The sequence below is a fragment of the Conger conger genome, chromosome 3, assembly GCF_963514075.1.
Source record: "Conger conger chromosome 3, fConCon1.1, whole genome shotgun sequence".
NCBI lineage: Eukaryota > Metazoa > Chordata > Actinopteri > Anguilliformes > Congridae > Conger > Conger conger.
The window spans coordinates 18,073,728-18,101,521 of record NC_083762.1 but is presented as its reverse complement, the minus strand read 5'-3'; the positions used below and the strand labels follow the sequence as shown (position 1 = coordinate 18,101,521).

Here is a 27,794-nt window from a genome sequence, read left to right as displayed (position 1 = left end):
TAATTTGTCTGGAGCCACTTAATATTGGGCTTGGGACTGAGCAGTACTGTAGCATACCAAAAATGTGTGTGATTGAGGGAGAGGAAAACATACGCTTCCAATAGCATTCAGAGTCATTAGCATAATTATGAAGCGGGACATGAATGCCAAATAATGAAAGGTCATGACCTTTGCAGGCAGGCTTTGTTCTATGAGCAGTTCCACATGACATCTTAACATTCATATTGGGAAGATGGCCAAAAATCGTAACATAAGTAGCCATGTTTTCCTTCAGTGGAAAGATTATGAAAAAATATTGTCTTCAGCTTTTTCAGATATAATTTGTATGTACACTGCAGCATCATACTGGTGTTATGTTGGACTCCTTATATCATGGGGATTTAAGGTCAATCACAGGTTATACAAAGGTTTTTATTTTGCAAAGTTGTTCCCAGGACTTTACCAAACCTTTGACTCCAAAACCTTTGTGTAGTTGTTATGATCCCCGCTCTCAAGCTTTGATTAAATTCCAGGTACAAAGCACAAGATCCAAGCTATGCAGCAAAGCTTTTGACTTCCTGGCTCCTTCATCCTGCAACAATCTTTAGAACAATACTGGAGAGAGTGCTTAATTTCAATAACAAGTAAATAATTAACAATTTAGGCAGCATTGTTGGAACTGTGTAACTGTATTTTTTATTGTGCGTTACAAGTCTCATTGCATAGTGTTAATTTTGAGCTACTGTACTCCCTTGGTCAGATCTCTGAAGGAGATTATGAATCCCAATAAGGAAATCTTGCTCAATAAAATGTTCAATTGTATTGGAAAAATGTAGATAAAGGAGCTAAAGACATACAATATAACTGGTGCAACAAACCCTTCCTACTACACTCCTTTGGTTGTATGAAATTAAGACTTCAGACCTTGCATCTACTGAATGTGCATACAGAGGACCGCATAAAACATGACCCATCCTTCATATCTCGGTACATAAAGGCTGTATTATTAATATGTCCACTAAGGCAATGCACTATGGTTCAAAAAATTAAACCTATCTAGGCTTAAACAGATCATGTATCCCCGCTTAGATATCATACACATTTAATCCTGGGTGAAAGACCTTTGCCCTTTTGAACTGCAGCTGCCTATTGCTCGCTGCTAATAGGGGCAGCAGATGGGCTCTTCCCTATTTTTAATTTCCATTATTCCTGCTGGTGAAATGCATCCCCACAGCCAAGCTAAAAGATGTTTGCAGAGCTTATTTCCTGGGGCATTTAAGCGCAGGAGTCCTCTTTACGATCTTTTAATCTCCCTTCCCACACTGCTGTCTACTCCTGCGGTTCCTGTATAGCAGAGGAAGGCATCTTTTTAAAAACATAACTATAAACTCACAATAGCATTCCTTTCCAGTGCAAAATAAGGGACATTCAGATGTAGTTCAGCTGTGTCCTAAAGACCATTCTGGAAATACAAATGCAAAGTTCATGATTTGTCATTTTTTTATATTCCTTTATTTAATTTTCATGTTTTCAAGCTTGGGTTACCATCAACTTATAGAGTTGTGCCTTTCCCAGTCTTTCCCAATTGAGAAAAACAAATAAGTGAAAGGTCAACTTAAAAAAAAGAAGAGCAAGACCATTTTGTGGGTTCTGTCCACCAGAGGTCTGGTTCAAGGCATGAGGCTTAGTACAAGTTAGGCAAGAAGGAGGTGGGTTTCACTGGTTCCATTCATAGTCAAGGAAAACCAAACAAAATGGCGGCAAGCAGACAACCTCAAAACAACACAGAACTGAGGGGGATAAATGATTCAGTTCAGTCATAAGCAAGGCCTTCTCTCAAAGACCTGAAGCCAAACCATCAAGGCAATTGTTTTTATACTTCTTTTATCATTCTTTTGAACACATGATCCTTTCATTTGCTTTAAACCCCAGTTGTAGGCACCCCTCGGGCAGTCAGGACCCAGGCAGGGAACAAAGTAAGGAAACGCTGGTTTCCGTAGCAGCTTCCCATGCGCTGGGTGAGTGAAGTAGTGACAGCAGAGTATATGGGAAATTACTGATCATAACATGGAGGTACGCAGGGTAAGAGAGAACACTAATATATTAAAAACACCGAAAAACACACAAAGTAAATTGGAGTAAAATCTGATATCGGGGTGCTGCAAGTTAAACATGAAGGCAAGGAGGAAGAATCGAACAAAAATAAGCACAAACCCAGAAATTCAGAAACACACTGTAATAGATTGTCCTAAATAAAATAAAAAACCGAAAATGTAAAAGAAAACTCACTTCGTTCACTGCAGTATAGCAATACATTAACGTCCTTCCTCCATTGCATCTGTGAAGTTGCATTTTTTTGTTTATGTGGGGCAGCAGTTTCAATTCCAAACATTTGCCCACATCGATTTCCGTCTCCTTCTGTTTGTCTTAGCTGTGTGTCTCATTCACCTGGTAACAGCAAATGTCCATGGTCTCAAGTCATACGACTCATTCCCGTTGGGTTCAAATGATCAGATTAGCACTGCATTCTCCTACTGATTCATTGATGGGGGGGGAAAACCTCAACCCACTCCCAGTGGACCCTCCTTCATCCAGTCAGAAAGTAAAGGTTAAAGTCCTACTCGAGCTTTCCTTCTGGAGCTCTCACTCCATGCAGTTTTGCCTGATGCTTGTTTGAGGCCCAGTAGTGAGTCACTGAGTAATAGAGTAACAAAATCCCAGCTAACATAACCCCAGCATAACATACCGCATCTTACAAATAAAAATGTTAAATTCAAAAATGACTTTTTTTAAAGCTTCTCTTTCTGTAACAGGAAATTGGTTTAGGAGTCAGAAAGAGCCATGCACCATGGGGTCACAGAAAACCCTGACCCTATGGGTGAATTCCCAGGCTCACATTACACAATGGTGGATATGTTTTTATGTTTCTTCACCGTGCTGCTCCAAGTAAAATTTTTCATCCAAATGACTCATGGAGCCACTACAGGCTTTCCAGTTTGTTGGAAACAAATAATCAATAAATTCTTGGTAATTTAAGAATACCTCCAGAGGAAATGGAAAGTAGTAGCCTGGGCTACTGGAGGATTTTGGATAGAAAAATCCACATACATGTAAAGTCCACCTCTGCTATCATTTCTGTGGCTGAACTGGAACTTCATCCATTGCTGCTGACCATTTGTGACTTCAGGGGGACTCCTAAACGAGCTGTGTTCCTAAATTCAAACCTCAGCTGCATCAGGCAGACCTTCATCGCAGTCCTAAATGAAACCTCTGCACTCCTCGGCCAAGCGATTTCAGACCCACAGATTTGACAATCCTACAGAAATGATCTAATAGGGGATACTCCTGCAGGGTGTGCGAAAAACTCATTTTACCCGCTCTACCTTTCAACTCTCAATTCACCGCCCCTCGTCTCCCCCAAACGCCGCTCTTTCCGACTCATTTCACGTTCGCTGACCAATGACTAACCTTGCCTATGACACGTTCTAATGACTACCCGGCTCGTTAATGCGCTAAACCCTCCCAGTTACATTCGGGGCCAGGAGGCGGCTGCCTCTGGTTCCTTCAGGGACCACAAACCAAACTAATGAGAAGCGTATGGCACTGTACCTTTGAGGATACACGGGTCCGGTCTCATTTCTCAGCACCGACATCCTTTTTCTCTCAGCGTCCTCCCCACCCTCCTTATGATCTCTGCTCTCAAGCTCTGATTCAATTCCAGGCGCAGAGAGTAAGATCCAAGCTACGGAGCGAAGCGCTTCACTTTCTGGCTCCTTAGTCCAGGAAAAATCTTTAGAAAACACTGGAGAGCGCCTCGTTTTAGTAATAAGAGGAAATTATTAAGAATTTAGGAAGCATCAACTACCTAGGAACACTGATAAAAAATACCCCACGATTTCACAAGCTAAAACGCACGCCAAAAGGGTTGCTGTTACCCATGTTAAAAGACAACTGAATTTGGTTTACAATACGCTCAACAGCCACTTTCACACCCTGCATGTACTTCTCTACTTATCTCTCTCTGTAGGTTTCCACCTGCTTTCTGATGCTGGTACAGATCATTGCCATCTGCTGCTCAGACTGCTCTCCGTAACGGTACCTTTTCCCTTTGGATAGTGTAAAACAGAGCCTTGCCCGTGTCGTGTGGCAGTGGACAACGAGCTAACACATGCCATCCTGCACGGGCAGTGCAGTTAGCAAACTCACTGCCATTGCTTCCTGCTTTGGGCAGTGCAGTTAGCGCAGTTAGCGAGCTCACAGCCATTGCCTCCTGCTTTGGAGTGGAGTTAGCGCAGTTAGCGAGCTCACTGCCATTGCCTCCTGCTTTGGAGAGCAGTTAGCGCAGTTAGCGAGCTCCATGTACAGTGGAGCACACAGCTGCCCTATCCCTGCTCAGCCCTCCTCAGACCCCATCAGTGAACAGCACACGCTGCTGCATTCCGACTGTAAAACACCAGTGAGTACATGTTTCAGAATATAGGCGTTTAACTTCAACCCTCTCCGTTTTCCTGCAACCCCTCCCCCTCCTTAACCAGTAACCACTACTGTGCTCTCAAACAATCATCCACTTACTCGACAGCTGTTGAATCTCATCCTTCAGCTCGTATGTAAAACAAACGGCAGTGGTTTAAAGTATACGTCGGTCATTACTGAGAGGGGAAGTCCTCGCCTCACAGCATCTCCCATTGTAGTGTTGTTAAAATGGGGGAAAGAACAAGGTCATCCTGCCCTAATTATGAGCAGTAACATAACACCCCCATTGTGGGAGAGGAGACCCACATGCACACCGTAGACACACAGTAAAAGGGTCCCTCTTCCACTTTCGTTAGCCTGCTCCTCTTCCTCTCCCGGGTAGCAGCGCACGAAGGGTACACAGAACACGCTTCACACCACTTCCATCATGGCCGCGAGTAACTCCTCGATTATGACACACGAATTAAAATTTCCATAAAAAAAAAAAAAAAAAAAAAAAAAGAGAAGAAAATACAGTTTATAAATCGCTTAATTTATCAACACCCTCGGCCCACAAATTCAATCCAGCAACATAAAAATGAACAGCTAATAATGATTAAATCATTTATGGATTAAAAAAAAACAAAAAACCCTAACAGCAAACAGAAATGATCTGAGCTTAACGGCGTTAGTGTTGCAAGGTGCTCTCATGGGCTGAAGTCAGTTACACGTGATAGTTGTGGTGGGGGCTGATGGGACCAATGAAGTGAAAACACCCGGGATGGAAAGGCACCCATTTCATGACCCCGGTTCCAACACCTCCATCTTTACCGTCACCAAATACAGTATTTCTAGACCTCCCAGAGCAATGTGGAGGCTGTGTCACTCTCAAAACAGTCAAAAAAAAAAATAATTAAAAAAAAGAAAGAAAAAGAACAAAAAAAAAAAAAAAAAAATATCAACAGCAACTCAAGAGGAAAACAGCATCACGGTACAGTTAAGAGACCACGTACGCTCCGGTGCCGAAGCCAACCCGGCTGGTCTCGCCGCTCTTGGGGGGACGCCCGAGTTTCTCCGACACCGGACACAAATTTCTTTGGGTGTTTCAGTAGCTAATGTTAATTTACCCACCCGTCCCAATTCTCTCCCCTCCACGGTATCCTACAGCAGCCTGCGGTAGACTTGCACATCTCACACAAACGCATATACAGACACAGCACTCCGACAGATGTGAACATCTCCCATACTTATTAGCTATATATATATAAATTCTGTGCATGTGGGGAGGGGGGGGGGGGGGGGGGGGACAAAAAAACAAAAACATTTGTCAGCATACACCAGCACTTCTGCTTGACCACTCTACTTCATTCATAGAGTGAAATATAATGTCGGACTCCCGTTATTGTCAAGGGTGTGGGGAACAGGAGGAAGGGGTGTGTATGCATGGGTATTGTAGTTAAGGCCCAGCAATATCATGATTACTGTCCTGTGCTCACTGTGCATGTCAGTGGTATTGCTCATACAGGGTGATAACCAAGTAACTGCGTGTTCTCGCTATAAGTGACACGCGTTCAACAAGAATTTCTCTGGTCCAAGAATACAACAATGATTGTTCCTGAAGCCTTCCTTTGTGTTGTGTATTGATGAGCCTAACCCAAACTGATGATTCCACAATTCAGTATCAAATCAGTCTTTAGTGTAAACCCAGGAGTATGCACTGGCCCATTGGACCCATGGCACGTCAGCACTATTTAGCATTAATGCACCTGGGGTGCAGTTCTTCTACCTATGTCTTCGGAAAACACTTGTTCACTCATTTACCAGGCCGGCTTGGTCTTAAAACGGACATAAACAATGCCATGTCCCGCGCAGGCCGGCATTAATGCCAATTAATACAAAAGCTCACAGCTGGGCCCTAAACAGAGAGAGGGATGGAGGGATGGAGGGAGAGAGAAATGGTGTATACAGTATGTAAGTCGAACAGAGGCGGGGGTAAGTCACAGAGCGCTCTCGGTAATAACGGTGTGAATCAGGACAGTAATAACGGAGTCTCCTGCGTCAGGGACGTGAGCGGGGAACAGTGTCCTCCACAGAGGACCGGCGGAGCCGCTCTCAGACCGGGGTCTCCCTGCTCTTCAGGTCTGGCGCGCTGAACTGCCGGCGCATCCGGGGCGGGGTGGTGTAGCCCTGGAATTTGGGGTTTCCCCCCCAGCCCCCGCCGGGCCTCTCCTGGGGGCCGGGTTGGTTGTACTGCGGCTGCTGGTTGTAGTAGGGGTGGTGGTAGTGTTGGTGGTACCCGGGTTTGCGCTGGTCGGGGTAGCCCCCTTCCCGGGGCCGGGGGTGCCCGTCTCGCTCCTGCCCCGGGTTTGAGGACTGCCGGCGGTAGCGCGGCCGCCCCTGGTGGTTGGGGCTGTTGGGGGAGCCGTTGGGGCTGTTGCTGTGGTTACTGGGGTTGTTGGGGCCGGTGGAGCCGTCTATGGAGTTTCTCCTGTATCGCCGGGGCTGGGGCTGGGGCTGTTGCTGGGGAAAGTGGTTGCCTTGGTTGCCGTTGTTGTAGTTGCGCTGTTGCCAGGGCCGGTTGGGGCTGGGCGTGCGCATGCGGTGGTTCCCGCCGACCCCGGGGCCCATGATCACGGGCACGTGCATGGGCAGCGGGAAGGGGAGGGGCAGCAGGGGCATGGTGGGGGGAGGGGGAGGGGGCGAAGGCGTGCTTTTCCCGCTAGCCTGGCTCTGTGTGTCTCCATCTCCCAGCACCAGCTCAACCGCACCTCCTCCTCCTCCTTCTTCTCCTCCCTCCGCCTGGCCCTCCTCGCCCGCCCCCATCCCCAGCATGAAGGCGGTGGCCGGGCCCCAGGAGTAGCGGTGCTGGGGGTTGCTCTTGAAGGGGAACTTGAGCTTGCAGTCCTGGGGCGGGATGAAGCGGCCGGTGCCGGGGAGGTGGACCCCGGGCTCGGGGCCGGCTGGGCCCCCGCCCCTGCGCAGACGCTTGGTGATCTGCTGCTGCTGCAGGTTCTGCAGACGCGTCTGCTCCTGCTTCAGCCAGCGCATGCGCCCCCGGCGGAACGCCGGGTCCTCCTCCATCAGCTTGCTCACCCGCACCTCCTTCGGGGCCCCCTCCTGCTCGTCGCCCTCCGCCCCGCTCCGGGGCGCGCCTCCCTCTCCGTTCTCCATCACAAGGTCCTCCAGAGAGCCCTCGTCCTGCCGGGGGAGGGAGGGAAGGGGGAGTTAGACAGGGCGGAGGACCGGTCCGGCAGTCCACTGGGCACTTACCAGAGGTGGAAAGTCCAGGTCCAGAAAGTAAACATCCACCCCAGTGTTTTGTACCAGTCAGCTGGATTTGCTAATTTGCACAGATCCTCAGCCAGAAGGATGAACTAACGATTGAAATGAGCTGGCTGAGTTCATGGGTGAAAGAAACACACGGCTTTTACCTTCTGAACCCTGGACTTTCCATCTCTGGCAGTAACAGCACACCACTTTAATGAAAAAGAAAACCTGTAGCACTGTCCGTTTTTGCACCAGGCCTTTCAAACAATACACCACCAGGTAACTCCACCACCTCCATTTACTCCAGAGCAACTGCCATCGAATCTGGACCCTGAACCCAAATCCAGCCCTGCTATTCTTTTCCCCACCTGATTAGCTGAGCAATTAGTGCTACTGATTGACTGTCTTCAGACCTGACACGCAGATAAAGGGAGGGTGGAAAACCAGCGGTTCTCGGACCTCGAGGACCATGATTTGATGATCCCTGCTCAATTAAAATCTCATTAAAATATGTAAGCACCGATTCAGTCAGTAATGACCCTCACTACCAGTCCAGATTCAAACCTACACCAATAAAATGCAAGAGATAAGGTACAAATGACCTTCTACGCAGATACCTTCTACATTAGCTTTTGTTTCCGTAATGTTTGGAGGGTATATCAGCTGCCTATACTAAATTAAAATGTCAGCAGTCCTGGAGTCTGCATTCTGAGCAATACAGAAATTACTGGAAAACAGGGCCAGGCAAGGTCAACAGCCAGAACCATCCACTAAACAAGGAAAGGAATGCATTATAAGCTTCAACGGGGAAAAAAATCCAGATCAATAGGCCGATATAAACCGAACACGACTTCATCCATCTTGTTTTTAATTTTCTCAGAGTAGTCTGAGTGTTTGACAGGCTTGCTGTATAGATTTGGAGGCTTTCCCACGTAATGCTCTCCAAGAGGGTAACATTGACTGCAAGCACGAAAAGGCACGGTTTAGAGCAGTTTATGCAAGAGGACGGTAGCATACTTTTAAAATATAAATTTAGGACACTATTTTGGGACAAAGCTACTTGCTAATTTATCACAAAAAGCAAAAATATACTTCTGTTGTCAGCAATTATATAGGAAACGAAAAGAGTGCGTCATGCTCAGTAACGCTTTTCCAGTGAAAGCGGTCACATGGGCATCTGCCCCACAGGTGAGGTCGCTGTTCTCCCTTCTGAGCTAAACTTCTTCTCCACCACCCTGTTTTGTAACTCACACTCAACGTTTGTCCTGCTTACAGTAAACACACAAATGAGTGCTGTAACCATAGACCCCCCTAAATCCTGTTACCCCTACCTTGCTGTTGCTTCGCGACTTTTGCTCCCGTCTTCTAAGAAACTGCACCTTCTCATGAACAGCCCTGTCCGCATCTTCCTCTACTGCATTCCAATGAAGCAATGAATCCTGGAATACCTGCCCCTGAACCGCACTGTCCCACCGACCCGCAGAAAACGCCACTCATTACAGACTTCTCGCCCTGTGCGTTGTCACCGGCACCTTCGAGTTTTACTGGCATCCATGAAGGCCATAATGGTGTCAAAACATGTACACGTGTGTGACTTACAGAGTGAGAACGAGTATGTGTGTGTGTACACGTACATATATGTGTGTGTGTGTGTGAGTGTGAGCGTGTGTGTGTGTGTGTGTGTGCGTGCGAGAGAAACAGAGAGAGAATGTGCGTGCGTGTGTGCGCGTGTGAGTGTGTGTGTGAGTGTGTGTGTGTAGGTACGTATGTGTGTGTGTGTGTGTGTGAGCGTGTGTGAGTGTGTGTGTGTGTGCGTGCGAGAGAAACAGAGAGAGAGTATGTGTGTGTGTGAGTGTGAGCGTGTGTGCGTGGGTGTGTGTGTGTGTGTGTGTGTACCTGCGGTCCCACCCCGGGGATGATGCTCTCCATCTTCACCATGCGGTCTCGCAGCGAGCGGATCTCCTCGTCCTTCATGTTGTTCTGCAGTTTCACCTCCTGCAGGATGTCCGTCAGCTTGTCGATGTGAGCCTTCAGGTCGTACACGCCGGCCTTGCCCCCCTCGCCCTCGCTCCCTCCACCTCCCTCCTCGGCCGGGCCCCGCTCCTCGCCGATGCCCACGGTGTCCCACACGTCCTGCGCCACGCCGCGCCAGGTGTCGCGCTCCTGCCCGTCCCGCTTGCCGTACATGCGGCACAGCTCCTTCATCTTGACGATGGCCAGCGCCTCGATCTCCTGCCGCGAGTGGCGGAAGTCTCCCAGCGCCACCTCGTAGCAGATCTCCTTGACGGCCTGCATCTTGAGGTCGGCCAGCGTGACGCGCTTGGGGTCCTTGCTGATGCGGCGGCGCTGGGGGATCTGGTAGACCCGCAGGGGCTCCCGCTTCTTCCCGCTGCTGGGCAGCCCGCAGCGTTTCACTATGCACTGCACCTGAGGGAGGACCGCCAACGCACAGCGCGTCAGTGCTGAACGGACCGCACGCACAGCGCCCGCTACAACGTGTGGGACAAAGACCCATCATCTATATTTATTTGTCTCTGTACACCACTATTTGAGATCTGTAATTAAAAGTGTACATTGTTAGATTTTAATAAAGGGCATTTTTATACAGCAGTGTCCCCCCCCCCCCATTCTATGGAACCGTAATGTTTGGGACACAGCAATGTTTTGTCAATGAAAGTAGTCATGTTTAGTATTTTGTTGCATATCCTTTGCATGCCATGACTTCCCTCATGTCTGTGATCTATCAACATCAGAGTCTGGATATCTTATTTTCAGGTTGTCCTGCAAGCTAAAACTCTTCTCATTTGGATGGATCTCTATGGGAATTGGGGCACGAGACTATACTTAGCTGTAAATTATGCTGATACAAAATGGAACACATTTGTTGGCTAAATGGTCATCAAGAGTCCAAAGTATCAAATGAGCCTCAAACCACTGTGCTGCTGCCAGATGTACAGTAGATACAAAAACAATCGTTTCTCCTGAACCTGAATCATTTTTCCATAGAGTTCAACAGGAAAATGTCTGGAGAAATTTAAAGATAGTATTTTAGTGATCTACTGAATACATGTAGGCCTCAGGAATTCACTAACCAGTTATAAACAGGAGATTGTAGACATTGGAAAATAAACCGCTAATGTACCAGAACAGCAACATTAGATTTATATAGTAGACGGGATACGTGTGGAGATTTTAAATTGCCTGTAGGGATGAGTTTGTGAGTGAATGCTGTGTGCCCTGCCCTGATAGATTGGCGATAGTTGTATTCCTGCCTCTTGCCCAGTGCATACTGGGATAGGCTCCTGACCAGGAATAAGCAGTTTAGATTATATGTGCTGTATCTCTGTGCTGCAGAGTTTATTAACATAAAAAAAACAAGAGAAAATGATAGCATCTTCTGGTATTCAGCAGGATGAATGTATTTCACAACCTCTGAATTTTCCATATTTGAGAGGGAGCACTTTGGGAAGTGTTGTGGAGATTTGTGTGAGCTGTTTTGCTCGACAGATGGACGAGCTGCAACATTGGTTCTCTCACAACAGCGGTTGTGTGAACACAGACACAATATGGGCCAGTGGCAGCATGGTGTGTGTGTGTGAGGGTGAGAGTTAGTGAGTGTGTGTGAGTGTGTGTGTGTGTGTGTACGTGTGTGTGTGTGTGTGTGTGTGTGTGTGAGAGAGAGTGTGTGTGTTATCGCACGATTGTGTGTGCATGTGTGTATATATATCTGTACATATGTGTATGTATTTATGTGTGTGCGTGTGTGTGTGTGTGTGTGCGTAAGTATATTTGTATGTGTATGTGTGTGTGTGCGTGCGTGCGCGTGTGTATATGCATGCATGTATGTATATGTGTATATGTATGTGTGTGTGTGCGTGTGCAGTCTCTGACCTTGTTGGCGGGCAGCTTCTCTCTGAGGGAGGAGATGAGCCTCCAGCTCTCCTCACACGAGCGCTTGTCTGAGTCGTCTCCACTGTCCGAGTCTGCATACTGAGGGGGCAGAACACACCACAACACTTAGGGGAACCTGGCTACACACGACCGCGGCCCAGAGGGCGCTGTGAGCAACCTGCCATGTGAGAATGTGTGCGTGCAGGCTAGTGGGGAAGCAGAGAGAGAGAAACAGAGAGTGTGAGTTTCTGCATGTGCGCGTTTCATGCTCCAAGGTATCAAATGAGCCTCAAACCACCGTGCTGCTACCAGATACGCAGTAGATACGAAAATGATTGTTTCTTCTGAAAAATTTTCCTGTTGAACTTAGGGTAGAAATCAGGGAGAGAGAGAGGGAGAGAGAGAATCTGCCAGGTGCGGTCTCTCACCAGTCTGTGTTGCTCCAGCAGCAAGTCAGCGTCCTCCTTCTCTTTGCGGTACTGAGTCTCCACGTCCTGCAGCCTGAGAGACAGAGAGAGAACGTGCTCATAAGCACAGGCCACCCCAACATAACTCACCATGTGCCTTTCAGCTAGAGGCACCAATTCAGATAGAGCAAGCATCCCATCATCTCTGACAGTGGCACAAATGACAAGTTACTCCACGCTTGCCGAAAAAAGTATGTCCGTTAGTGTCAGTTTGAAATACAACCAGCTCATTCACTCGAGTGCATTCCGGTCCTGCCCGAAGACCTGTTGCCTTAGCCTTAGTTACTTAATTCCTCTCAGTTTGTCAGCCTGGCAACTCAAAGAACCTTCGATTTATGCCATTAAAATTCCGCAAGAGACAAAGCTCCCAATAGCGATGGAGGATTCTTTTTCTTTGCAGCCTCATTCCAATTACAGCAAATGTTGAACTGAATGAGGGATAGCCAATTTAGTCCATTTTTCACTAGCTGCATTCTGACACTGAAGAGCCTGCCCAGAGCATGAACCTGACATTAATGGAGGATTTCTTAAGAGTTATTTCCAGGGAAGAGAGGGCACTGTGGACAGGCAGGTCACAGGATTTGATCGGTTGGGTCCGGATCTGGATGACAGCGGCACCAGAACCCTCCCTCCTCCTCCCCTTCCCCCCTGTTTCCTCACCTCTTCTCCATCTCCAGCTTGATGTCGATCCCCTGTTTCTCCAGCAGCTCCTTCTGGGCGTAGTTCCAGTCCACCGGCTCCCCCTGCTGGTCCATGCAGGCACTGCGCTCCCGCTCCAGACGGGCCTGCTCCGGGTGGTTGAAGCGAAACACGTGATTCTTCCCCATGACGATGCGGTTACCTGACGGAAGGGTAAAGCGGGGTGATTCCATGCCTTTGTTTTCTCAATTATAGGGTGTCTTAAAGACGAGCTGAAACAGAAGTGAGAGCAGCACCAGCTCCTGTGATATGATGTATATGCGAGTGAAACGGATCGTTTGGGAGATAATTTTTGGGAGGGTGGGGAGTTGATTTGATGATGTTACGTGACTGTGTGAAAGGATATTGATTGGAGGGGGAACTGACATCGGACATCTAAATACACGCCTGCTGGTACACTACACCGTCAAATCTTGTAAAATCTCGTTTTCCAAGAAGTGGATGGAAAAAAAACTGGTTGTGTCAGGTGCAACATTCCTGCCACGTATTAAAACTTGATGTGTATCAAGCTAGAGCTACAGATTTGCTCGAGGTCCAACACAGGCACAGAACATTGCATGATGAATGCGTCTAAAATCCAAAAGGCATCTTTCAATTCTGAAATGTTGCTCACTTTTACAGTGTCAAACGACATTGTTGGTCGCCTCTTGGTAGTCTTTTTTTATCCAAAAAATCTGCCACCGGATTAACTCTTAAGAAAGATAAAGCACTTTTTCAAATGGAACTCTGGTATTTGGGGTGTGAAAAGACCACCAGTGACCACAGACTTTGCTAAAATGAAAAATACAGACAGACAGTTTAAATAAAACAGGCCCTTATAGCACCGCTGGTTAGGGTGGGCTCAGTAGGAAACTGAAAGAGGTCTGGGGTCTTGTCCAGGTGTGCTGCAGGTGACCAGGTGCGTGGAACTGGAACAGTCTCTGCCCCAGGCAGAGTTACAACACCTGTTCTCAAAATGTTTAACAACACATTCCCACCCTGTCAGCACTACATCTGCAATGTGTTGTTAACTTCTGTTACTTAACCACCCCCACACCCCTGCCACATACAGTACACACACACACACACGCGCGCGCGCACACACGCACGCACACATACACACACACGCACGCCCCACGCACACGCACACGCACACACACACACATGCCCCACACACACGGGTACGAACACACATGCATGCGCACACATGCGGCAGTGTGTTCGTGAATTCCAACGGGTGAGAACAATACAGCTGGCTCAGGGCACAGAGCGATGAATCAGCTTGATTAAGGCTACTCCATTAACCCACACAATTAGAGCTCATTTGAAACAGGAAGCCGCCAGTGGCTGTGAGCCCCCGGGATCTGAATGAGGAGTCCCTACGGCTCTGAACCTCTCCACGCTCTGAAGGGCTTTGTCGGGGGATTTGTATGAAACAAAGTTTGGCTCTGTTCATAACATTCACAAAGACGTGATTTTGAACCACAATTCTGTGACGAGGGCTCCGGCAGTGCGATGCAGCGTTATGCAAGTCAGCTCTCTGCTGGAGCGGCCTGCTGCGCTATTGTGGCGGCGTTCTGCTGTGTTCGGTGGAGGAATGTCGCCCCCTGGTGGAGGGAGGCGTACCTTGCTTGAGCACTAGGGGCTCGGTGATCTGCTTCCCGTTGACATAGGTCTCGGCTCCCTCCAGGGGCTCCAGGGTCACGGCCACTGAGGAGAGGGGGAGACGGAGCGGGTTAAAGGACGAGGGCGAGACCTGGCACCTCACAGGCACGAGGGGACACAGGGGTGGCAGCACCACCACATCCCCGGGTCCAGGCCAAGGCACAAAATGGGGGAACGTGGGGCGGATGGGACGAGGGGGGAAGCACAGAAGCACCAGACACAATGCTGAAAGAATGCTCACACTCAACAATACCTGAATTCTTTCCTGGCAAGCTTTACCAAGAGAGCCAGAGAGAGAGAGAAGATAACAGATAAACATATGTGCTTGGAATCTGTATTAACACAGTTATTCTGTGCAAAGAGTACATGCTGAAAGTGAGCGAGCGAGTGAGTGAGTGAGTGAGTGAGTGAGCGAGTGAGTGAGTGAGTGAGTGAGTGAGTGAGAGAGCTGACCCTGTATCAGCAGCTGTTCAGAACTGTCCCTCCTTGCTGTGGGGCAGAGCTAACCTCACACATTAACTCAGGCCCTGCTGCAGGAATGAGGGGTTTAGGATGGCTCACCCTCTCCGCTGTCGTTGGCCTGGCTGTAGAAGACGCAGTGCTGCTCTTTGATGCACTGGCCGCTCAGGCGGATGTCCACGTCCTTCTGTCCCACCCTGAACACGCAGAGAGGACAGACCTTCAGACACCCGGCCGGGCGCAGTCCACACACAGACTGCAGTAGAGCTTCAAGGACACACTTGCTGCACATCTGCTTTTGCAGTTTAATTGGGTGTTGAATTTCAGTATGGAAATTAACGGTCAGCCAGCAAAAATCATTTCCCTGATTTTGTTATAGCCAGAGTGAGAAGTACTCCTGTAAAATGTCAAATGTGGTTTCACCATGCCGAGTTTCAACATACCATATTGGACCTAGCCCAATCTTAACTGATATACTCGCCCCCTTAAACTCCCATAACACATATGTATTGTTTTTGTCCAGGGCTTTTCCTTCAGGGTCTGTGTTACTACAGCCTAATTCAATGCCATGTGTTCAACAAAAGGTGCGTCACAATTAAAAACCATGCTAACATAACATTACTATCATTATCGCATGACGTTTGTAAGGAGGCTCCACAGCACGGCTGTCAGACAGAGCCCCAGCAGCTCAGCGTGTGTCTGACCTGGTCACTCCCTCCTTAATGTAATACAGCAGGCACTCAGACATCAGGGGGTCCTCGTTCAGGTTCACCAGGTGGGGCGTCTGGAACGGGAGGGGAACCGCACCATCTGTCAGACTCTGTCAGACGTTCACAGTGTGTTTACGCTCGGTCAGAGAGGCAACAGGCCTGGCCACTCACCCCTTTGGGAGAGAAGACTCCCACTGTCCCTCCGTCCTCCTTAATGGAGACTCCCATCTCGGCCAGCAGGGACTCTCTGAGGAGAGGACAGGAGAGGAGAGGAGAGGAGGGGAGAAAGAGCGAGAAGGTCAGAGAAGGAGGAGAGAAGGAAAGAGTTTTATCAGTGCAGATAAGGAGAGGCAAGGTGTAACAGGAAAGCTTTCACTAGTAACTACAAGGGGCCCCTAGAGGTGAGTTTCTGTGGGGTTGTTAAGGGGTGAGGCTTCTCTAAAATTCCCCCCCCCCCCCAAATAAAAGGTGACTTGGGCGTTTCTGGGGCACTGTGGGTAGGAAGAGGACGAACAGGAGGGTTAGGGTGGTCGCTGCACCTCACCTCTCCAGCCGCATGGACTCTGTCTTCCTCAGCTTCTCCTCCCATGTCTCGTTCAGCTCGGCGATTATCTTCTCCGTTTCCTGCAACGACGGGAGGGCAAGAGGGGACAGGTTACATACGTACTGCCCGGAAACACCGACGCTCCCCACGAGAGTTTGCCTCCAGCATTACAGAAGGAGAAACAAGCGGGAGGAAACCGCCCGAAAGCGCACCTTCAGCCGCTCCACGGCCTCCTCCTTGCTGATTGGCTCCTCCGGGGGGGCGAACTCGTCGGAGTCTGAGGGGGTGAGGGTTATTATTTCGGCGGTGCTGGGGTCACACTCGGGGGCGTGGTCTGACCCAGGGGCGGGGGGCTCCTGGGAGGGCACGGCCTGATCATTGGCGGTCCTGGGGCCTGGGGGAGGGGTGGCCACGCCCAATGCTGTCACACGGTTGTTGTTGTTCACCTCGTTGCCTGAGGGAGAGATGAGACACGGCTTGCATTACATAGAAATATTATAATCCACAATTCTCATAAAGTTTCAGTTATGCAAGTATTACATGGTATGCAAAGGCCAAGTTCGTAAAGTTCTGGCATGCCATAACTATTGTTAGAGTCCTCCTCCTCCTGTGTGTATGTGTGTATATGTGTATGTGTGTATTTGTGTGCGACCGTGTGTCTATGTGTGTGTGTGTGTGTGTGTGTGTGTGTGTGAGTGTGTGTGTGTGTGTGTGTGTGTGTGTGTGTGTATAAGAGTGTGAGTGTGTGTGTGTAAGAGTGAATGGGAGCATATGTGTGTGTGTGTCTGTGTGAATATGTGCATGTATGTGTGTGTGTATGTGTGTGTATGCGTGTGTGTATGTGCGCGTGTATGTGTGTGCATGTGTGTGTATGTGTGTGTGAGTGTGCATATGCGTGTATGTGTGTGTGAGTGTGTATATGTGTGTGTTCGTATGTGTGAGCGTGTCTGTGTATGTGTGTGTATATGTGTGCGCACAGTAGCGGTACACACCTGGTGCAGTGAGGAGCTCTGTGCTCAGGCCCTGGGAGAACAGCAGGTCTCTCAGGCGGTTCACCTCCTCCTTCAGCTCCCGGATCAGCCGGGCGTTGGGGTCCTCGTTGATCACGGCGTTGCAGCGGATCTGTTTCGCTCGGTCAGCGTACCTGAGGGACGGACACAAGAACTTGGCTCGATTGGAAAAAACACAATGCAACTCTGCTGCATCAAGGCAAGTTCACCGAAAGATCTACCCATTGCAAACACAACTGATTTAGTTCACCACAGATATGAGAGCAGTAACACTTTTCCATCTCTGCTGCTTGGTACAATATACAGAGTTGACATATAGAGTTGACATAGTATATCAACTCTATATATCAACTCAGTATATCAACTCAGTATATCAACTCAGTATATCAACTCAGTGAGTTGATATACAGAGTTGACAGCACTTTTAGGGTAGAATGTACAGCAGGGCTCAGGTTAGTCAGGCCTCATGTGGAACAGATGGGTTTATGGGTAACAGTACCTCAGAGTGCTGAGTGTCTCCTCATAGTTAATATCTGCTGGGCTGAGGGCTGCAATCATGGCAGTGCGAGAGTTCCCACCTGCAGGACAAACCGGAGAGATACGAGGTCAATTGTAGAGACGCAGGATCAAACGTACAGAAACAGGGTGAAACGTACAGACATAGGGTCAAAGGTAACAGTGCAGGGTCAAACGTACAGACACAGGGTCAAAGGTAACAGCGCAGGGTCAAACGTACAGACGAAGGGTCAAATGTGCAGACACAATGACAAACAAGGAAACTGATGGCAGGAAACGGTGACACTCAGTAACAAAAACGTGGGCACATGGGGCCAGACAAATGCATGTGGAGGGAGGTGAAAGGGATCTTTGCATCAGACACCCAGATACAGCACAAGAAACAGTAAGAGAATAGGGGGGAAATAGTCATCTTTATCATGATTTATTTACATTGTCAATAATTTAATGACACTAGTAAGAGCTCCAAATGAACTCCAAATTCATTTTAATATAGGCCATAAAAATGGCACAATAAAGACAGCCTGCACTACACTTGACATGCCCCTATTGCATAATATCCCCCCAAAAAAAGTAAGCAAGAAGACATTACACAAGCGCGGGACAACAGTAAAGAGATGTGTCCCTCTTACCCAAATTCTCCTTCAGGAGCCAGGTCAGCACAGAGTCCCTGTAGGGGATGAAGTCAGACTTCCTCTTCTTGCTGCTTTGCTGTGAGGAGGAGGAGGAGGGGGGGAATGTGTATGAAACAACAACAAATCACTTTGGATAAGAGCCTGTTACTTGAAGCCTGAAGTGTTTTACTGGATTTATAACTCAATCCCAGAATCAATATTCTGCTGCCTCTTGTTACCTTATGAAACCAACCCACGGGAAACAGAGCACTGACTTCATCATATATTCATTCTCTTGGAAATTAAATCTCAGGGAGCTTTGACACAATTAAAACACTCGTTTCTGGCTCCCCCGTTACCACACATTTTGTCATTTGTCAAGTTTTTTTTTTGTGCTACTGGACAGCAGACGGCTAAATTCACAGAAATGGCGACAGAGGCTAAATTAATGTGTGTGTGTGTATGTGTGTGTGTGCGCATATGCACAAGCAACAGCGATTTCCATTTTTTGAGAACACAAGGATTTAAAAAATAAAATATGCAGGTGTTCTACATGGAAGGATGTGTAGGTGGGTTTGTTTGGGAGCCTTATGCAGTGTGAAGAGTGGCGAGGCCCACCATTTCAGCCAGGGCCGAGATGACCTTCCCCAGCGTGGTCAGGGATTTGTTGATGTTGGCTCCTTCCTGCAGGGGGCGACAGTGTACACACTCACAGACCCATAATGTCACATAGTTCTTGAGGCCAGGCATGCGATACGACTCTTTAACCAACTTCAAAAACATTGATTAAATGCATTACTGACTTGAAACCAAATCACTCCTGGGAGTCATTTTGACTGAGACGGGTCAGTCCCTCACCTTTAATCTCATGCCTCTCGCCCCTGAAGAATCGGCTCTCTCACTTCCTGCCAGGTCGACGAGACTAATCTTACTGACCTGAGTGTGAGAAGAACAAAATCAGGCAGCGCTGTGGACAACCAGGAACACAAGCGATACACACACTGTTGGACTTAGGCTTAGTCTTAGCATTAGTGGAAATAAATAGTTGCACATGGTGTTCTGAAAACCACACAGCAGTCGTTTCAGAATTACACCACCAGAGAGCAGTAGAAAAGCGGTACATTTCAGCTTTCTAGGGACAAACGCCATGTGACAAAATATTTGACAAGTGTGGACAAGTAGGGCCCTTTCAAAGTACACACAATTACAGCTGAAACATGGCCCCCAAAACCCCCAGCTAGCTCCGTGTAGACTGGAGCTCCCACATAAACGAAACTAACAGGGCAGCTGGAGTTATCCACAAAACACTAATCTGATTTGGGAAACTCGATTTCGGTTCTATTTAAAGAATCCCGACGCGGGCGCGCACCTTCTCTGTGTCCAGGTTGGTCAGTTGGTCGTGTCGGCGCTGAGTGAAGACGATGGTGAAGACGGCGTGGGATCGGCTGCTCGTCTCGTTCATGTTGGTCGCCGCCACCGTCCTGAAGCGCAAAAAGAGAACGACGACTTCAAAGAGGTGTACGAACGAAAATCCAGGTTCAGAAGGTAAAAATGTCCTCCCCAGGGTTTTGAACCAATTGCCTTGATTTGCTAATTAGCACAATTCTCCAGCCATGAGGTAGAACTAATTAGGGAACTAATTAGCAGGCTGAGAACATGGGTGGGAGAAATACATAGCAGGACTTTGACTTTCTGACCCCTGGACTTTCCACCTCTGTTGACATCTTACCTCTGGCAGTGAACATCTAAAACGTCATCAAATCTGGCCCTCAAATCCAAATCTAGTCCTGGTTTTCTTTTCTCATGGGAAATTAACTGAACAGTAGTGCTACTGATTGGCCAGACTGTCTTAACACCGGACTCCCAGGTAAAGAGAGGGTGGAAAAGCAGTTCTCAGCACTCAGTTCCCCGGTGCTCCTTGCGAACATGGACCCCTGATCTGTGCTCATCTGGTTAATAAACCTTGTTGGCATTGGCTTTGTGTAAGATGCCAGTGTGTAAAGGCTCACTCAAATTCCTAGGAGCGACTGACTATGCTAGTAAACAAGTTAGATTACTAAAACTGACTCATAGCGTAACCTGTATAGCCTAGCGTCAATCGAGTTCACAATTTAGAAGAAACTATGAAGAGGATGTTCAGTGCCACTCAGTAATGAAATTATTGACACTTTGCTTTCAAACTAGCGCCAGTGCAGTGCTCTCCAAAATTATTCACAGAGCAGAAAGCTCTGACCCCAGGGCTCCTGTTAAGGTCAATGGAATCATGATCTCCAGCAATTACCAAAATATTTGGCCGAAGGATCTGGCATCTCCACCAGGAAACATGTCCGCAAATCAAACTTTCAGCAAGACAATGAAAAAGATTGCGTTCAACATTTTTTTTCTCAACATTGTTTTGGCTTTAAAGAACATAATTGTCCTCATTTTTGAGCATCCAAAAGTTTTACAGCCTCCTTTGCCCTTTGCTGGCTAAACCATGATGAATACATTTTAGAATACAGCACACCAACTACAATTGCGATGCAAAATGTAACTGCACAATATTTGGGGTAGCACAGATCAACCAACACACCAGCTAGCACCTACTACCCAAGTAGCCTTCTTAAATCCTTCCTTTGCCATTTAGCCACCTAGTGCCCATTCCTGCAAAATGAACACAGTAAGACAGCAGCCTGATGTTACCTGGCCTTATTACCACAGTCCATGAGGTCGGCGATGTCGTTGAAGTTGGTAACAGCCAGCTTGGAGAGGTCCTCCACGTAGGGGCCCATGATGGGGTGCTCTCTCACCCTGAGGGAGCTCTTGCTTTTGGGGTTGAGAAGGTCACGCACACGCTCGCAGTAAATCTCCATGTAGGACACCTGGAGGACAGGTGTGGAGGTATGGACAGATATGAGGCCCCTTACATAACCTACAGTGAGAGCTCACGCCACATTCTTCTGTGCTTTAACCCTTTGAAAGGTACATTTTCGGAATGCTTTTTTTTAAAGTTCCAAGTCAGTGTTCTAGAACTCCATTACTTTACAATCGGCAGTAGTGATCGTTACACCAGCATTAGAACGTTCAGTGAAGAACATTTTAATGACACATCTGTGATCTTACACCTTAATGGTTTAAGCATTGTGTGGCCTATAGACACACCCATAGGTAAGGAAGGATGCAAAGAGTACAATGAGGGTGTGACAGAGAGATGGCACACAAACATGATGGAGATGACAGAAAACTGATTCTGGAGGAGTCAAAAGAGCCAGCCAGTTTACAACAAAAATGATAAACAACTGTTTGTTGGGATATAGGAAACCTGATAGATGCAGTGATCGCATGATCTCACCTCCACAGAGAAAGACAAGTCTGGGCTGGCGTTCTCCAATGTGCGTTTGAACAAATCTTCACAAAGCTGTCCACCAGAAAATAATAATAAAAATAAAAAGAAATCAGGAATGACACAATCACGTTCACACATGCACAAACAATAAAATGCTTTCACAGTAGGTATATGAACAGACTCATGTACATATACTAAGGTTCTCCCCTAAGAAGTAACAGTGGTGTGCCACTAAGTAATCAAAATAGTAGCCCAGGTCACCTGTATTTTGCCACTGCTGCCAACCAAAGAATTACAGTCTCTAGAAGTCTTGAGCTTTAACACAAGTGGTGTGTGATTTTTATGTACAGTTTCACCTGTACTGGTTAACCATTAAGCCCACAAAATTAAAGTAATTAAAAAGTGTATAAATTGAGTCAGTCATAAACTTTGAAGTGAGAGATTAAACTTTCACTTACAATACTTATTTTCATAATTTCATAAATATTTATTTTCTGTAGTCTTTTTCAGTGTGGTTTTGATGCCCCAGAATGCAGCAAAGTCAGTTGTCAGTCACTACCCCTTCACAACTGAACAAGTGCAGTCCTCTCTGCTTACATAGGGGCCAGAGTAATTTAACGAACAATAGGTGTTGTTTTTCAAAAGGTCTCATCTACCCTTGATGTTAAGGTATAAGTTGGGTGCACAGTGAATTCACTGTGCGATGCATATTCTGAACAAACAACCTCTACATGTACACAGACAGTATCTCCATTGATTCTCTCCATTGTCTGCTGTCCTCATTTAACCTAGTTCAAGCAGAACTACAGTTCCCATCATGCTCTGCTCATGCTACATCATACCTGCGGGATGATGCCCTGCTGGCCAGGCTCCTGTTTGCCCATCATTGTGTAGGATTTGCCAGCGCCCGTCTGCCCGTAGGCAAATATGCAGACATTGTAGCCTTCAAACGCGTGCAGCAACATCTCCTCCCCTATGTCCAAATACACTTGCCTCTGTGAGGCAAAGCTTGGGTCCTCCGGCTACGGAGAGGAACAGTCACATATTAAAACTTAAAAATCATGAAAAGTACACCTACATATTTCATATTCTATACGCAGAAATGTGTGTGTATATACCCATAAGGACAACATTGATATTTATAAATGCTTATGCCAATAACAGGAAATGTACATATAGAGAGCCGTATCACCACCGAAACAGCGAGTGAAATTACCACAACATACTGAATGACATACACCATGTGCCTATTTGCGGTTACAGACATAAGAATTCATGTCTATGTATTGCTCATGAAAGTGTCGCAGAGCATGATGTGTGTGGCACTTTTTATAAATCTTCTCGCTGCCCTCCAGACGACACAACGACAGAAATAATGAGCTTCATCATGCATTAAATGGAAGCAGCGATATGGAATGTGGCATGTGTCCAATCCCCGGAGAGAGGCACCCTGTGGGAGGAGCTGTGCGGTTGTGTCACCGCTCCCCTTTGAGCGCGGGTCATGCGGGGCAGTGCCTGCCACCTGACTCTCACAGGGACTAAAGGTGGAACGGACCTGCGGCGCTCTTACCGTTGTGTGCGACCAGTACGAGTAGTCAAATGTGAAGTTCTTGGCCGCGTCTTTGGATTGCTTGGGATTTGAGATGCCTGCAACGACATGACCGAGAATGATTAAGGTCTATGTGGTCACAAATCAGACATTAGCAAGGGAGCCTCCTTAATACTGCACGCACACACACTCACACACTCACACACACGTATGCATACACATGCACACAGAACATACTGACACACATGCAGAATACACACACGCACGCGATCGGAATGCAACTCTGTTAGTAACCAGAGTTCACAGACCTGAAAACAATTACCCTCATCAGATTAGAAGCAACTGTAAGCAAAACTTTATGAATGTTATAAGCCAGGCGATTGGGAGCTTGGCAGAGATCAAGCAGCTGAACAGGAGAGGTTTAGAAAGAGAGGGGGAAAAAAAACAAAAACAAGTATTTGCACTGCTCATTCCATTCCTGCAACATTAGGGAAGTGAGTCAAGCAAGGCGGCATCAGTGATTGGTTTACAGGGTGGTTGATGTAATAAGTCCTTGGAAGGCCCACGGTATTCACATCATGAGATCCAGGATGGGCATGTGAGCGTGCTTGTTGGTGTTACTGAGCAGTTACACCGTTATCACCGCCATCTGCTGAGGGTGAGAAACTGTCCCCCATATGGACAGACGGGTCACTGGAAGAACCCTCACCGAACGAGGTAAGGGTTCAGTAGCTCCTGATCCGACATCTAAACGAAAGCACTTTCCCAAAACCTATGACTCAGTTCCTCAGAAAATGGAATGGGGGGGGGGTTACAGACGAGATGTTCTCAGAAAGAGTGTGCGTGTGAGAGAGAGAGAGAGAGAGAGAGAGAGGCAGAGTTGAGACAGGAAGCAAAGTAAACAAACACCGCTGGAGTCAATGGAGAGCAGTAGGGGAGTGCAGGGAGGCAGGGAGCGAGTATTTCAGACTCAAAAACGCCACCCTGAAAGGCATTCTGGGCCGGCGGTGGCTCCGTTCCCAGAGCACACATGTGCTGTGTTGAGGGCCGTTATCATGGCGACGGGGCAGCGGCACGCATTGGCCCTCTCCCCTGCTATTTTTAGAGCGAGGGGTGCAGCTGGCCCCTCACTCCGCTCCGCTCTGCTCTCTGGGACAGGCCGGCAACGTGGTCTGGCATCGACGCAACCTAGCCTGCTCTTTCTCCGCGCTCTCGCGGACGCACAAACACACGTACACACCCGTGCGTCCGTGAGCCGTTTCGCCCGACACTCATGCCACCGCGCATGGTCACACTCAGTCTGAGAACCTGAGAACTCAGTTTAATGAGCACATATACAGGCACACACTCGTACACACACTCTGCAATCTGTCTGTCGCAAAGATCACAGATGCTACAAAGAAGACTCCAGAGAGAGGCGTTCGTTTTTACTGCACCTATGAATGTAATACTTAGACACATTGCGCTGTACACATTATTGAATTAAACTTTTCATAATTAAATAATGAAGTAATTTTAAAAGACTTTCATAGAATTGGGTCAGAAATGAAAACCACATACAGGAAAATGTGCAACAGATGTTAAATGTTTAGCAATTTTTGTCCACCGTTTTCAGACGGGAACATGGCTCAGTGTTTTCTGCTCATAATTTATCTTCTGCAAACTTAGCCAGCCTGTACAAACACACAGTCATCTGTCAACGCCTGCCAGTCAAGGACATGGTCTGTGCAGTTAATTGCTGAATAATAGGTTCCCTTTTCCTATTGTTACATAAACCTGGGCGGTACTGTGGTTTACAGCATGTGGTTTTAAACCTGGATTCAGTTATTTATTTTATTTCTATTCAATTTAACCCATATTTTACCAGGCAGGTCAATTCATATTCAGAAATATACACAATGATGGACTGCGATGGAGTCAAAAGAGCTCTTGAGGAGGCATTAGGGGGGTTAAAAAGGGGTAAAATAAGGCATAAACCAAAATAAAATAAGGGCAAACAGAACAACAAGAGACAACAGAGACAGGCAAAAGTCAAGCAATCGTCAGAAATGCCAAGTAAGCAGCACGCTACACTACAAAATACAACAGCAAAATAACAAAACTAATGACAGGTCAACATACATGGCAAGTGCATGGCAAGAGGAGCAGCAACAGGATATGTGTTTGGCATTAACAGGATAATGGATGGATGGATGGATTAACAGGATATGACCGATCATAATGAATTAAATCAGCTGCATGTTTCTGAGACATAGTCCGAAAGCCAGTTTAAAGGCAGGTAGAGGGATAATACACAGACACACGGGCCCTATACATAGAAACTCCACTACTGGACATGACCTGCCTCCTCGGCCCATTCATACTGTACCCCGACAGTTAATCTTCAAGTGACTGCTCGTGCCTCATTCATATTGACTAAGTCTCACAGCACCCATGACAGCAGCTTTCTCCATTACACACTGGTGCAGACCGCAGCTGCCGAACACAGACATACAGACACACAGACACAGACACAGACACAGACACAGACACAGACACACACACACCTAAACGCAAGTATGAGCTGACGCCCGACTGCAGTGCAAACACGGGGCACGGCTGCTCACAGGCCACGGCTGCTCACGGGGCAGGGAGGAGGGTGTGTTCTCCCAGCACACGGGCATTCGGCTAAGCTGACGCTCCGAGCCCAGCCAGCCCTCGGGAGAACACACACTCTGCACAGAGGGCACACCAGCAACACCCACACGGTCCTGAAACCCGGTTGGTGGAGCAGGGTGCCTGTTTTAGGCAGAGGGAGGGAAGGTATGAGGCAGATGGTGTGGATTCCTGGTTCCTCCTCCCCTGCCCCAGACGCAGGCCTGGGCCTGTCCCCAGCCAAGGCCCAGGACTGAGGGACGGCCACGTGGGGAGCGGGGTGGGGTGGGGGGCCGGGGACGTGTGCCAGCACGCACAGCGGGGGGACCGCTGACGTAGCCACGCCCGGCATGCGACCCCCATCCTCCATCATCCACACGCTAACAGCTTCAGATGACATCCGGCACGGCACACATCTGAAGTATTCCGCGTGACATGAGCAGGGTATTGTGGAGCATCCGGGAGAAAAGACCCCCCGTCTTCTCCAAAACTTTTCTTTGACGAAGACGGTCCAGTTCACCAACTATCCAATAGAGCTTGCATGTCCTTGTGGCTTGTCCAAAAATGCTTGGTAATATTGCAGTCTCTCTTCGGTCTACATAGAGTCCTCCTGTAACTGATTTCTGCAGGAGCCTGGTTCAGAGACCTGCTGTACAGCTGGTGGGGTTCTAGGGTGAGGTTTTGAAAAGGGGGGTTTACAACATGGGGCAGAGCCAGAGATTCCCCTCCCTTCCACCTCCTCCTCACCTCTCTAATCCAGCGTACTGTGCTTGGCACACAGGCATACATACAGTGCCCTCCATAATGTTTGGGACAAAGACCCATCATTTATTAATTTTGCTTCTGTAAAAATCACATGTGGCTAAAGAGCACATATCTGACAAAGAGAATTTTGACAAATCCACACCTGACACCCTGAAGAGGTCTTCCTTGGTCTGCCAGTCCCTTTGTGATTAGTAAATGGTTGGTATTTATTAGTAAGTACTCAATTTCTTCTGAATTATGTTCCAAATATTAGAGACATTGCCCAAGGTTTGGCCAATGTCTCTAACCGTATAATTCTTCTTCTTTGACTTTCTTGCATTGGCACAACTTTGGTCCTCATCTTGAACAACAATAATCATTTTGAAAGGTGTTCAAAAGACTAGAGGAAAGATAAGGTGCTGAGAGCTCTCTTATACCTCATTAAGGAGGCAATTAAACACACCTGAGCAATTACACCTATGAAGCGATGTGTCCCAAACTTTATGGTGCCTGGAAATAGGGGCAGGAGGGGGGGGGCTAAGTATAAACACCACTGTAATTTCTACATGGTGAAACCAAAATGTATAATGTATCTTCGTCCTAAACATTGTGGAGGGCACTGTACATGCATTTCAGCGTTTTTGTTACATTCCATCAGATCTGACTTTAAAATACACACTTGATCTCCAGCCTTTTTGGCAGTTATAGTGACTAAAGTATGTTTCTGTGCCAGTTATGCAGTTATGTTACTAAAAACAGTCAAAGAAAAAGTCCAGTTTGTAGTTGGAAATATTATTGAATCATGAAAGTATTTCATGATTTTGTACTGGAGTCAGCGGAAACCTCAGCTGCTTACAAAGAGAATCTGACGGTTCGGGACGCCAGAGGCACAGATTCATTAGGGAAAAAACCTTCAGCCCGCAACTCCCAAGATAACTCCACAGGCTTTTCAGTTCCGCTTTTGGTCTGTTCTCTTTAATTGTGAAAAGTGTCAAACTAAAGGTGGATAGAGTTTACTCTGCAATTGTTTTCCTCAATAGGGACCCGGATCAGGTGTCTCTTCTTCTCTTTCCCATCGGTGCGAAAAGAGCCAAGGACACAGACGGGAGGGAGGGGAACACAATGAGGGAGAGAGTGAGAGGGGCGGGAGCGAGAGAGGATGAGGATGAGTCACAAAAGCAACAAGACAGGTCTTCGGGTCCTGCCCCTCTTTCAGCAGCCTTTAACCCTCGTCCCTCGGCTATAAGCAGGTTGGCGGTTTGCAATTTCCATTGACTCCAGGGATGCATA

At 47.6% G+C, this 27,794-nt stretch overlaps 1 protein-coding gene across 1 annotated transcript in view; it reads right to left on the bottom strand.

The window, feature by feature from the left end:
* Nucleotides 1–649: 649 nt before the first annotated feature.
* LOC133123954 (kinesin-like protein KIF1C) overlaps nucleotides 650–27,794 on the bottom strand; it is a 44,677-nt gene continuing 17,532 nt past the window's right edge. Inside the window, exons 3-23 of the mRNA XM_061234699.1 lie at nucleotides 23,148–23,224; nucleotides 22,420–22,599; nucleotides 21,584–21,649; nucleotides 20,935–21,113; nucleotides 19,622–19,733; nucleotides 19,111–19,188; nucleotides 18,871–18,936; nucleotides 18,271–18,349; nucleotides 17,622–17,700; nucleotides 17,105–17,256; nucleotides 16,325–16,566; nucleotides 16,113–16,192; nucleotides 15,740–15,815; nucleotides 15,563–15,642; nucleotides 14,961–15,055; nucleotides 14,361–14,444; nucleotides 12,717–12,897; nucleotides 12,018–12,090; nucleotides 11,590–11,688; nucleotides 9,595–10,125; nucleotides 650–7,629 (exon numbers count right to left, since the gene is read on the bottom strand). Of these exons, the coding sequence (XP_061090683.1) occupies nucleotides 6,544–7,629; nucleotides 9,595–10,125; nucleotides 11,590–11,688; nucleotides 12,018–12,090; nucleotides 12,717–12,897; nucleotides 14,361–14,444; nucleotides 14,961–15,055; nucleotides 15,563–15,642; nucleotides 15,740–15,815; nucleotides 16,113–16,192; nucleotides 16,325–16,566; nucleotides 17,105–17,256; nucleotides 17,622–17,700; nucleotides 18,271–18,349; nucleotides 18,871–18,936; nucleotides 19,111–19,188; nucleotides 19,622–19,733; nucleotides 20,935–21,113; nucleotides 21,584–21,649; nucleotides 22,420–22,599; nucleotides 23,148–23,224 (3,695 nt within the window). The 3' untranslated portion in view covers nucleotides 650–6,543. The remainder of the gene's footprint in view (nucleotides 7,630–9,594; nucleotides 10,126–11,589; nucleotides 11,689–12,017; nucleotides 12,091–12,716; nucleotides 12,898–14,360; nucleotides 14,445–14,960; nucleotides 15,056–15,562; nucleotides 15,643–15,739; nucleotides 15,816–16,112; nucleotides 16,193–16,324; nucleotides 16,567–17,104; nucleotides 17,257–17,621; nucleotides 17,701–18,270; nucleotides 18,350–18,870; nucleotides 18,937–19,110; nucleotides 19,189–19,621; nucleotides 19,734–20,934; nucleotides 21,114–21,583; nucleotides 21,650–22,419; nucleotides 22,600–23,147; nucleotides 23,225–27,794) is intronic.